A 12,610-nucleotide genomic window follows, 5' to 3' on the forward strand; every position below is an offset into this window, starting at 1 on the left:
TATGGTAACCATTACGAGGCGGCTGACTCTTTTGTATTTGTGTTATCAATACTTTTTAATGCATGTAGTTTAAATCTATGAAATAAAGTTTATAACAACAAAAGTAACAATACAGTTACTAATACCAAACGATGTTACAATTATAATTAAATAATTAACAATACTACAATTACTAACCAACGAAAATTGTCTAATAAAAAATAATAATACAAAAACAGCGACTGAAACAGTATGGTTAATAACACCATACAAACATAAAATTATTCCAATTTTAACATGGAGAATGAAACAATAGAAACAATAGAGATTTCTAATAAATCAATGTGGAGCACAATATGATTTTAAGAAGTTTATCTAAAATGAATAAACAAAGAAGGGCCACTCCATTTCCTGATTTGTTGCCATCTTGCCTGCTGTGATGGTTGCTATTTATCATAGTATTGGCCTCTGGTCAGTTGTCTGTGGTTGGTCATCAGGTGAATATTTATTGTGACCTGGATTCTTTATTCAGATTTTAATAATTAATGATTTTGTATTAATTATTAAAAATGTTGTTGATGTGACCAATGACTTTCTTATGTAAGTGTACCAAACCTAAAACACCCATTTGGTGTTTTTGTCCTTAATATTAAAGAAATTATGTTTATTATGTTTTATTATTTATATATATTTATTATCGAATCATGACCATAATAATAGCTTTTAAGAGTTAAAAAACCATCTATACAACAATAACACCTAAATTATAATATGCAAAAGTCTGTACTCACAACTTCAAAAAATACACTGTAAATTAAAACTTTACCAGTTCTAGGGTTAATAAATCACGTTTACTTTGGAGTTTGAAATTGTCTTTATTATATTACAATTTTTAAAATAATATTAATTGAGAGGGGTTGTTGGCTGCATTACATAATTTTTGAGAGGGGTTAGTGTTACCTTTACAAAGAGATGAGAAGTCTGAAGAGTCTGATTTTAGGGTACGTAGTTAAGGGACAACCCCTTTTTAGCCTTTAAGATCATACGGCGTATGTCATATATTTATCCCTAATACAGTCACATATATCCTATGGTGTGCTGTCTTTGGAGCTACTACTAAAACAATCCTAGACAAAATTTTAATAGCAAAACAAAAGCAATTCGTATTATGTTCAATCTTATGATGGACGATTCTATGAGGGATGCTTTTGTTGATCTTGGAATTATGACCATTAATGGTTTGTATATTTATCAAACGATATTAAATTTCAGAGCAACCCAAGAATCAGCTACAGAAGTCAACACAAATTATCACCATCATCATCATTATAACACTGGAAATCGTTCCCTTGGATATAACAGACAGACCAAATTTTTGGAGTTTTATTAATTTTAACCAACCTACATTGGACAATATTTTTTATTAAAATTATCAAACATTAGACTATCAAAAAAGAAGATAATGTAAATATTTTTTTTAAATAAACTAAAAAGATATCTTACTAGTCATCCTTTTTATAGCACTGATGGATTTTTATGTGCACAGTTAAATTAAGATGTGTGTTCAATTCTGCTTCAATGCCTTGTCTAGCATAACAAAATAGTAATATCTAATTATGTAATAATTAGTTTACATTGACAGTATTCCTGTACAAGGTTATAAAAATTGGAATAAATATATTTTGAATTGAATTTAATTTGAATTGAATCGTCAGCAATGAACTTAAAAAGAATACAAGGTAGGCCTATCACTAAAAATTGTGTAAGTGCAGCTAGACGTTAAAGAGCTCACTGTATTCACTCCCATTAAACTGATAATGCAAGATTTTATTCATAGTGGCTGTGCGTCACTACACTGCTTGTACTATTTCACAATGCTCACTTTGTTCGGAGACAAAGTAATTATTAACCTAGTTTGACAATCAATCAATATTATCACTGATTGATATCTTTATTTGATGACATCTGTGTATTCCAATAAATAAACAAAGAAGAATTTAAATGCTATAATGCATCTTTTTACATAACAGATAATGCTTTGAATGCAGTTTTACTTTACAGAGGTAACTCGTGTAGACCTCATTTTATTGATTTAAGTATTCTAACGTTACACTGTGTCTTTGTTGCAGTCAATTGTGTATGTTAAAGATCATTATGTAGAATTTAATTTAAGAAGTAGTAAACATATATACAATATCAGAAATAAAATCCTTATTGATGAACAATTTGTACATCTAAGTAAGACGAAAAGATGTTACATACATATTTGGCATAGAGCCTTGTAACAAATTACCTCTAAATTTAAAGTCTTTGTAAATAGTTAAATTAGTTCTTGAGAAATGGCTTTAAAAATGCTTTTTATAGTTTAGACGAATTCTACAATGCTTCATTAGATGACATAATATTTAGGTGTAATATTTTTATATCATAAATTATTCTTATATTTTTTATTATTTGTTCATTGTTATATTTTGTTAATTGTTATATTTAGATTAAAATACTTTTGGTAAACAACAAATTATCTTACAACATCAAATTTACACTGAAGTTGATGTTTACCATTTTATTTATGTCTTGGTACTACCATTTAATTGACTTATGTGGCAAAGCCAATTGTAACTTATATGTTATTTAACGGCAATAAACAAATTGAATTGAACTACAGGAGAGATAAGGGGGTTAGAATTTAACCAAGAGCTCTAAAATTAATTGTATAGCAGTAATCCAATATGTTTGAAAAAACATAAGTTAAATGTTTTACTTTGAATTAGGACTGCATAATTTATTTAAACTTAGGTTTATTTCATTAAGGTCTGGATGCTCTTCAATCAAATTCATGCCCCCCCCCCCCAAAGCCAATTCCTAGTTATGTCACTGCAGTTCCTTAATGAAGATGTGATTATTTTGGGATTGTCTACTTTAAGAGAACATTAATGTAGTTTTATTAAATTATCTTCTGAAACAAAATCAATTAAATTCACTAAAGTTTTTTTCAAATTAATCTTCGTAATCTTTTATTGCTGCCGTTACAAAATGATTAGTATTAAGTTTTTATGGCCCAAAAAAACAGCAAGGTTATTCAGGGGCGGTTTAAAATAAAGTTTGGGAAGGGGTCACTGGTGGGGGTTTAGAGAGTATGGAATATTCCCTATAGAAAGGGGGGGTCCCTTCTTTGGAAAATGTTTTAATAAACACCTCTTAAGACACAGTTTTATGCATTTTGGAGTAAAAATGTACTTTCTTTATGAAACAATAACTAAGAAATCTGGAAAAGTTTTGGAAAGGAGTCATAACTCTGCCAGCACCCGGAGACTAACATAAGTAAAGCCACTTTTTTATCTCAATTCGGAAAACCAAAATTAGTATCACTTAATATTATTACAGATGGAACTATTCTGGAATAATATTAGGTACTTTTTGAGTCTGGTTCTTTCCAGTGATTTATACTTTGAGTAAACATTCTAAGATTAGCCAAATGAAGTCCTATTTTGGATCGTGACTTTCCTGGATCCACAATCTATCATATTTCTATACAGAATGAATGTCTATGGATATATGCATTCTGTTTAACCCTTTGGGTACCAAACCAACATTTTTCTTTGTGTCTGAGGAGAATACTGGTGACTTGCCAGCCTGAATAATCCACTCTTTTTAGACTGTTGTGCACTAATTTACAGTCTTGTCTGTAAATCCCTTATTTTCGGTAAAAAAATAATGATTTAAAAATTGTACATAAATAAATTTTGTAACAGTAAACACAGCATTTTTTATAAAACCAATGTGTGAAGAATTAAAATGATAATACAAAATGTTCTTACCAAATACAAAAATATTCTTTCCCTTCTTTGAAGGAAGAACATTCTTTACAAACATTTCAAATGCAAAATATCTTATTTCACAAAACTACAGATAAGGCTGTACGAGATCAGAAATTTGTATTCGTTTTTCAATAAAAATAAAATTTTTAAGACACTTTGAATAAATATTGTATATGTTTGATTTTCCACTAATCTTTTAAGTTTATAATTTGTAGACTACTTACAATCACACACGTCAGAGGAAACCCATATTTCAAAAATATCGAATATATGTATATAGTAAATACAAATAATGTAATTGAATAGTTAAAAATACAAAATTAAAATGTGAACCGTTCTGATACCCAGACGTTAGTATTTTTCAGTAGTTACACCCAAATTCGTATATAGGACATAGTACATAGTATATATCTCAGCATTTCTTCACAAAACAGATGTAAAAAAAAAAAACAAGATTGCAACATACGATACCGATACTAAATACTAGGTTATTAATCAGTAGAGAATACTAGAACTGTAGATGCATGAGTTAGAAAATAGGGGAACTTCTCTCTGATGTCACTAAAATAAACATTTAAGTCCCATTCAAAACATCTAAAGGTGCATCAGTGTATACTCTAGTTACCAAGAAAGACTACTTTGGGAAGTAACGGAAGAAGATTGGTGCCTTTACACAGCTTGTCCAAGATTTCAAGAGAAGAGGACTCCCATGGGCTGCATAAGAGGTCTAATATATTCAGGACATTTTAAGAAGGTTGTGCAGTTTCAACGAGAAACTAATACTACTGTCTTAATTGATGTCTTATGAACAGGATTCTAAGAGAGAATTAAGAGATGGTCTTCCTTATTTAGAGTTTCTTGAGAAACTTAGAGGACTACTGGAGAGCCACTATGAAGAACGTAAGCCTTTACTTACCATCCATTTGTCATCGACGGACTTATCTGTGCTGGCTGTCATAGAAATCTATGGAAACAACGCAACTTCCCTACGCTCTCCTGACCTGTCTCAAACTTATAGCACACCATCCCTATCTGGTTTTTCATCCCCAACAACTCCACCCACACTCAGCTCTGACACACTTATCAGTACAACTTCTTCCAACAAAAGAAGAATTGTTCAAAGACAGAACTGTGAATTGTTAAGATTAGAAAGCTATTGTATTCTTTAAAGCAAAATCACCTAAACCAATTCTTACAACTACAAATCACTTTTCTTGTATGGATAAATCATGATTGATGTTTTGTTACTTGTGATGGCAACAATGCTGACATTGTTGCTGCCAACACAGACTAAATTAATGTCAACGCCTAGAGAACACCTACTACATCTCCACAATAGCTGCTCTAACTTCAGAGCTTCATCCTTCTAGTTGCCTTAATCACCTCTCTAGTTAGTACCTTCATTACAAGATTTAGGTACATTAGACTTTGTTGAATTATGATTATTAAAATTGTCTTGCCTCAATAAAACACTTTAACTATGTTTTGTTGTATATACTGATTACCTTAAAAAGAACACAACATATCACATTCTAAAAGTCAGAAATAACTATTGTTTGAGAAAGTTTATTGTGGAATGTGAATACTGATATTAAGAATGGTGGTTAAACTGTTCAACCAGTCCCCACACCTATTTCAAGTATTGAACTAACCATTAGTAAAGAACCAAGAGGTCTGTCCATATTAGTTAGCTCTTGTAAGCTCTGAATAGAATGTGTGGAAAGAGTTAACAGCTCTAAAAAGTATAAAACCTCAAATGATTTTCACAATCAGTTCATCTTTTGCTATACAAAGAGTTTTTGATTGCGCAACCGGTGGAGGAAATCATACCAAAATTTGATTTATGTAACAAAACTATATTGAATATGGAACAGAAATAGCCACAAACTCTAAAGCATATTATATAGTTCAGTATTGTAAAGTTGACTAATGTACTGATGTAAAGTTCATACAAAAATAAAACCAAATGAAGGAAGAATAAATTTATTTGGTACACACATACAAACCTATAAAAGCCTATAAAAACAAGTTTATTAATCAAACCACTAAAATAAACCAAAACATGCACAATTAACTCAAAAAACTACAAAAATTCTAAAACACAAGGTGATAAACTACACTTACTATTTTATTATTTCTATAATTAATTCATTTGTTAGTGTTTTCTTCTTAAGATTTGATCTACTCTTTTACTGAAAAACCTTACACTAACTTTATGTTCTTAACAAACATCATCCTTTTTCTTTAGCTAATTAAAAAGCAAAATATATTGGGGTAGTTTGTCACGATTTCCATAAATGGTAAAAGATAAAATAAATCAATTTTTCTATTTCAACCAAAAACAATAAAATATTTTTATCTAAAATTATAATCTTCCAGCATATTTGAATGAAAATAACAGTTTGAGCTAAATCTAGGTAAATATAAAATTATAAAAATAGAAAATATAGCTACTCATTGAAAATAAAACAAGTTAAAATACATATTTCATTTAATTAATATTTCATATAGGGTATGATTTAAAAGTTCAGTTTTTAACATTGGTTATCTATAAATCTATTAAAATTAAATGTACAAAATAGCATTGTTTTGATGCATTGACATGAACAATAGTAATTGAGCTTTCTATGGTCTACATTTCAATACAGTCATTCTAATATTTGGCTATTGAATCAAATAAATTTAAATTGTCTAAATTGTATTTTTTCTAACGTTAATAAAAGATTGCTTACTTTTTGATATTGATAGAATATTGACTGAAAATATACACATGCATTGGCTTATCTTACAGATTTTTCCTAATGAACATTTCAAATATTGCATAGTATTTAACAAACAATCAGTTTAGTTTCACTTTATCAATGTTATAAAGAATAATATCTGTGTTACTATAAACCAGAGTTACAAATTGTTATAGTCCTGAAACATGATACCAGTCTCGGGTGCTACACAGGCCAGAGCACCACATCGGTTGCGACAACACTTGAGCCGCCCGCGACAATCGCTGTCCATTGCGCACCTGTTGGAGCACACCCAGGGACCCGTCGGCTTTGCAGGACACACTCCACTCTTCACTGGAACACAACGTCATCAGTGAACTTGTGGCACAACTCATGAGGCACAACATTTCTGTATCTGTATCTATCTGAGGATTACCCATTGACAATGTTATATTTCTAACCACTAGAGCAGTCCCAGGAACGTTCACTTCTGGCTGGTTTGTACCTTCCAGTTGAACCCACACTGGGTACAGCTAAAACCGATGTGTCACAATCTGGGTAACCTTATGGATGTCCAGGAGCGGCACATCATTAACCGCAAATGTCGAGATATTGGGGTGCAAGGGTAGTTCGATAGTCTAGTCTACTGCGGGGGATGACTGTTGGAGTAGGTGGGGATCCCTAAGTGTTAAAGGCTGTTGCTAGTCTAGACATAAGGGTGTGCCACTCCCCCCTTGCCTGCTTTGACTGAAGAGGCTGGTACAGAGTTGGGCTTCCCTTTCTTCCAAGGAGACATGACTAAGATTAATCCAAAACCCTTCCTCATGGAATAAGAATAAGAATCATTTATTCCATTGATCTGTTTACAGAAATAGGACAAGTCATTTTAAAATTACATACATTTTTAGAGCTAAAAATTACATTAACACAAAAGTGTTGTAAAAAAGTTCACATGAAATTTGGATCTCGACAACTGCCTCTATCCCCAACCTTACCCATCCAGAATATCCTGTCACTCCAGAAACAGCACAAACATACTTTTGGGACTGAGTGAAATATCTAAGCTTCTTGTTCTAAGAGAAAAAAAATTAATAGAGCAACCTTCATAAAAACAGTACGATGTTGGTGCTGCATTTTAATCCTGCATTTACATCCTGTATATAACACTGTTTCCAATTTTACGTGTAGAGAAAAATTACTGATCTGACTCAACATCAGAGAACAGTTGTTGGTCAGCAGCGATTTGGCAGCACTGCCTCAACTGTCACAGACTATTTTGGTTGTTGAAAAGTCAAAGTTTAAAATTCAAACATTTTTAGTTTGGTCTTATGAGTAACCATGATCACAACCTAAAAATACAAAATAAAAAACATAGTAAACAGAGTATACTGTAAAGAAAATCAAATTACATTTTTCAGTTTGTTACATATTTGTGTGATGAATGTAATTTTTTGGATTAATTTGTTTCAAATGAAGATAGAATATTTAAATTTAACCTGCAACGTTTTATTGTTCTGTCAGGTCCTTCGTTACGCTGATGTATTGGTTTATTTTTATTTAAAACTGATATTTTTAAATAACAATTTAAAACAAATGTTGAATTAAGAATTCAAAGCCTTAGTACTAAGTGGTCAGTTACAATATTAACAAGAATACACCTTGGTAAAATACCACCAAGAAAAATAACAAATTCTTAGCAAAATGAATTTGTAAAGAATAAAAATAAATAAAAACATTCTGAACATGTTTTAATCCTTAGCTTTGACCTGCTAAGAAAAGCTTGATTAAAATATATACAAATTTAAAACGATATAATTATATTATTTAAAATGCATGTATTGACTCTCTTCTGTAGAAACACCAACAATCATATCAATGAAATGTCTTATCTATTGTTAAAATTGACTAGCATGAGTGTAATTGCTTTTTACTGCACATTTTTACACCCAAATATTCTTAGTTATTTTTCTTATCTAGCTTTAGAAAATAATTTCAAACTAAACCTTGAAATTTTTTGCACTTTTTGGTGAATTTCTTCCATGCAAAAAATATTTGGAATTTAATTCAATATTAATTTAATAAGTATCAAAACTCAATTATTAATATTTCACTTTTACTTAAATAAATTTCTTGAAAAAGATGTTTTGGGGACAAAAATTAGTATTAAAACCAAAAAGAGGTTACATTAAAAAAATTATGCAAATGATAAGAACACTATCACTTACAACAAATCAAAATAAGACCAGTAGATCTTAAAATATTACTGTGAATAAAATTGCAAAATACCAATTGATTTCTTATGTGCAAGGTACCATTTCTGATTTTTTATTGTAAATTTTAAGTCTATAGTTTCATTATTATTTAAAAGATATATCTATTAAATAATTACAAAATTGTAGTTCTTTATCTATGTTTAAAATATTGAAATTTAGAAACCTTTCTGTATTAGCATCATAGTGGCATCAGGATATAAAATACAATTCCTTGAAAACTTGAATTTGGTAAATATGAAAGTGTACATCAAAGTTTTTTTTTTATAAACCAACATAAAGTTTAGTTATGGATTAAATTCTATTGCCATAAGTTTCAAAAAAATTAACTATTCATATTTTACATTATAACCTATAACTATTTGAGGTTAGGTTATGTTGCTGCTGTTGGTAACACTTACAGTTGGCAAACCTGCGGCTGGTGACAGGTCTGCTGCATACCGTGCCTCCACAAGCCGTGGCACAGCACTTGTAGAATCCCTCACACTGACCATCCTGGGAACAGCTGGGGTAGCAAACTCCCACGGGTAAGGCAGGAGGGCAGTCTCCAGGCCTCGGGTACTGGGCCTCGGTTACCGTCACTATAACAGGCAACAGACACAGCAGTAGACAGAGCAGCATGTCGAGGCGGCGGTGGTCCACAGGGTAGTGAGTTGGGCTCCAGCCACGCTCTTCTTGATATCTCCATCTACTTCCTTTTGTGGTATAACCGTAGTCTAAACCACATGTGACCCAGAATTCAAAATCTTTATTTGCACAGATGTTACAAATTACAGTTAAAAATTACTTATTTATTCATTCTTCCAACAGCAAAAACATTTTACAATTGTCTTACAGCACAAACAAAAATTTATACAATTTTGAAGACTTTGCACAGCTGTGCATTGTTTATGAGATTTTAAGTATATTTTGAGATTATGAGATTTTAAGTATATTTTGAGATTATGAGATTTTAAGTATATTTTTAGATTATGAGATTTTAAGTATATTTTGAGATTATGAGATTTTAAGTATTGTAACTGTTTTACAAGATTTGTTTTTGCTGCATTGTTTAGGGTAAGAACATAATTTAATAGTTAAGGGTCAATACACAATTGTAGTATAATCCTTAGTCAGAATATATAATTGTTATTTTATTGTATCACCATTCATGTACTTTTTATGTACTAACATGGATAAAGATATTTCAATTTAATTCAATTCAATATAAAAAATATTAAAATGTTCAACATAGAAGAAATAAGAAATGTAAAATATATATCAACTTAGATAACAATAATTTGCAATAGAATTGTTTAACACTTTTTAATTGATTGATTGATAAGTAAAAACTAATTAAAAGAAACTAAACGAATGTAAAGTATGTTTGATCAAAATAAAGAATAACTGATACGAACATGAATTGTGTTTTACTTTCCTATTTAATACAACAAATATATAAAGACATAACAAAGAAATATCAAACTTGATGAGTTTGATTATAAAATGTCTCTCCTCTGTCTTTAGGACTTACTCTTGACAATAATAATCGATGCACAGTATTTATTGGTTTGAAACTACATCATTTTCCTTTGTAATAAGTCACTGTTTAAGGAACAGCTCTCTCAACAACTTTACAGTCAAAGACATAATAATAGTAGTATTACTTATTTGTTAGTAAAATGTTTCACATTACATCTCCATTTATTCCATTCACTGTACAAGAAAGACTGAAATAGTAAAATGTATTGATGGTTCAAAAATAAGTGACTTTGATTTAGAGAAAAAAAAACAAAAAATTATGGTTGCCTGTAAAGTCGGTTTTACGGGCGAAGATTTTACGTGGCAATGTCTTTTTCTCGGTAGAATATTTATTGATATGAATATTATTAAATTGCACAATAGGAACAAGGAATTGAATGAAAATAAGAATTGCACAAATTTTAACTATAGAAATATATTTTGTTTACTAAAACATTGTACATAATTTGAAATTAATTAAAATTTGTTATTGTAAATGGTAAAGTTGAATAAAACATTTACTAAAATTGGAATTTGAAATTCTTGCTAAACACAGTTAAATTCTAACTCCGCGCGTGGTGATTGGTCGGTTTAGTTCGTTTGTTTGGTCGCACTGTTATGACAGGTTAGAGATTATAATTTGTTATTTTAAATGTTTGACTAGCAATACGCGCTGTTTCTTCTCAATCGACTGAATTACGATTGATTGCAGAGTGATTTAAACTAATAATTTACTTAACACTATCAACATTTGTCAATAGTATGACATAACCTATAAACTCAGTTTCTCAACTTTTGTGTCAATCTAACAATTAATCAATCAATCATAGTTTACGATAATGAAATATCAGTGTAACAATTATTTACCTTTATTGTTGTAGTTGTTGTAAATGACGAATCTAAGCACTCCACATTTTCACGAATAAACATAGTTATCTGCTTTATCCCGTGCGGCGGACCCACAGTTATCTGCTTTATCCAGTGCGGATCCTGTGCGGCGGACCCACTGGACGGGCATCGTAACGTTACCGGGCGTTACACTTTTTCATGAGTGACTCCGAGCCGCAACCTAATTTAAGACGTTGTCACGTCAAAAACCATAAAATAACACAGTCCATCAAGTCTCAATGCTTCTTCCACCTGGAAATTTTATTTTTTCCTTCCATGACTCAAAATATTTTTATTTTGGTAAATTTTGAACTTTAAAAGGAACAAATAACTAATACATGCAGCTATTTTTTTAATTATAAGAAAGACAGTAAATTAGCTTATAAAAAGTGTGCTTTACTAAAAACGGTTAAATATCTAGTTAATGTGATATTAGACAAAATATCTAATAATGAAATGCAATGCAACACAGGGATGTACACATTAGTTGCCCCAAATATGAAATTGTGTAAGTGCCTAAACACAATTTTTCAGGAGAATAGAAACAAAATTATGCCTTGTCGTTAAACCTTTTTTACAGAAAAACTCATATAGTCTTCTGTATGTTCACATGAGTGTTTCTGTTCATAAAGAGTCATTACATCATATTGTTAATTTTTATTTAAAAATAGTTTTAAGTCGACTTTGATAATTAAAGTTTTTAAACTATGATGGTTTTAGGCATTGAATTGGGGATGAGAAAAGGGGACAATGCCATGAAGTGATGTAACAGAAACGTCCTCATTTTAAGTCATTCCAAAAATGAGACATTTACACAAAACAAATCGTCACTTTTGAAAAATCTTACTTTTAACGTTAGACAACAGTGATTGATCCAGTTTTCATTAACTTCTACAAAAGTTTTGTTTGGAAATTCTAAAGGACTTCATTTCTTCTGTAGTTCCTAATCACAAGATAGCTCCAAAATGAAAACATTATGTCTCTTTGATAACCATTTTTAAGTATTTAAGTAATAACATTTGAGTTAATTTTGATTTGAAAATCCACGTCTTTCTTGCTGAAAACATCAATAAACCAAATCCTTAGTATACTTATCTGACAAACAACTCTTCTCTTATAGAGCCTATTAAAATTATATTTGCTGTACAGAAAAATATATTTGGCATTAACATTTTTTTAACATGTCTGTTGGTGAGGAAGCTTCCTTTAATTGGTGAATTGTTTGGCAACTCTAATAAATATTGTGTCGAAATTTTGCTCAAAAATAAATTCAACTCTAAAAAGTTGTTATTTTGAAATATTTTAAACAAAGGTATGCAGCTATTTTAATCAGGGCTCATTTTCTTGATACACAAAGCATTATCATCTAAAGAAGTACCTAATTCACACCTGAAGTATTTACAAATACATGTTTTTTTTGAAAAGGTGGCAATGA

General features: G+C 30.3%; 1 protein-coding gene across 1 annotated transcript; it reads right to left on the reverse strand.

Annotated features, from left to right (window-relative positions):
- Window positions 1–6,211: 6,211 nt before the first annotated feature.
- On the reverse strand, window positions 6,212–9,525 carry LOC124363970 (waprin-Rha1). Its single transcript, XM_046819238.1, has 2 exons — window positions 9,189–9,525; window positions 6,212–6,871 (listed from the first exon to the last, which is right to left on the reverse strand). The coding sequence occupies exons 1-2, from the start codon at window positions 9,406–9,408 to the stop codon at window positions 6,699–6,701; spliced, it is 393 nt and encodes a 130-aa protein (XP_046675194.1). The 5' UTR covers window positions 9,409–9,525; the 3' UTR covers window positions 6,212–6,698.
- Between the last annotated feature and the right edge of the window lie 3,085 nt (window positions 9,526–12,610).

This window comes from Homalodisca vitripennis, chromosome 5 (genome assembly GCF_021130785.1).
Source record: "Homalodisca vitripennis isolate AUS2020 chromosome 5, UT_GWSS_2.1, whole genome shotgun sequence".
NCBI classification, from domain to species: domain Eukaryota; kingdom Metazoa; phylum Arthropoda; class Insecta; order Hemiptera; family Cicadellidae; genus Homalodisca; species Homalodisca vitripennis.

Bases quoted from the DNA above. Each gene is read 5' to 3' on its own strand.
- LOC124363970 (XM_046819238.1), bottom strand. From the start codon at position 9,408: ATGCTGCTCTGTCTACTGCTGTGTCTGTTGCCTGTTATAGTGACGGTA. The intron at 6,872-9,188 runs GTAAGTGTTACC...GTTGTGTTCCAG, and splicing joins CAGCCGCAGGTTTGCCAACT to TGAAGAGTGGAGTGTGTCCT.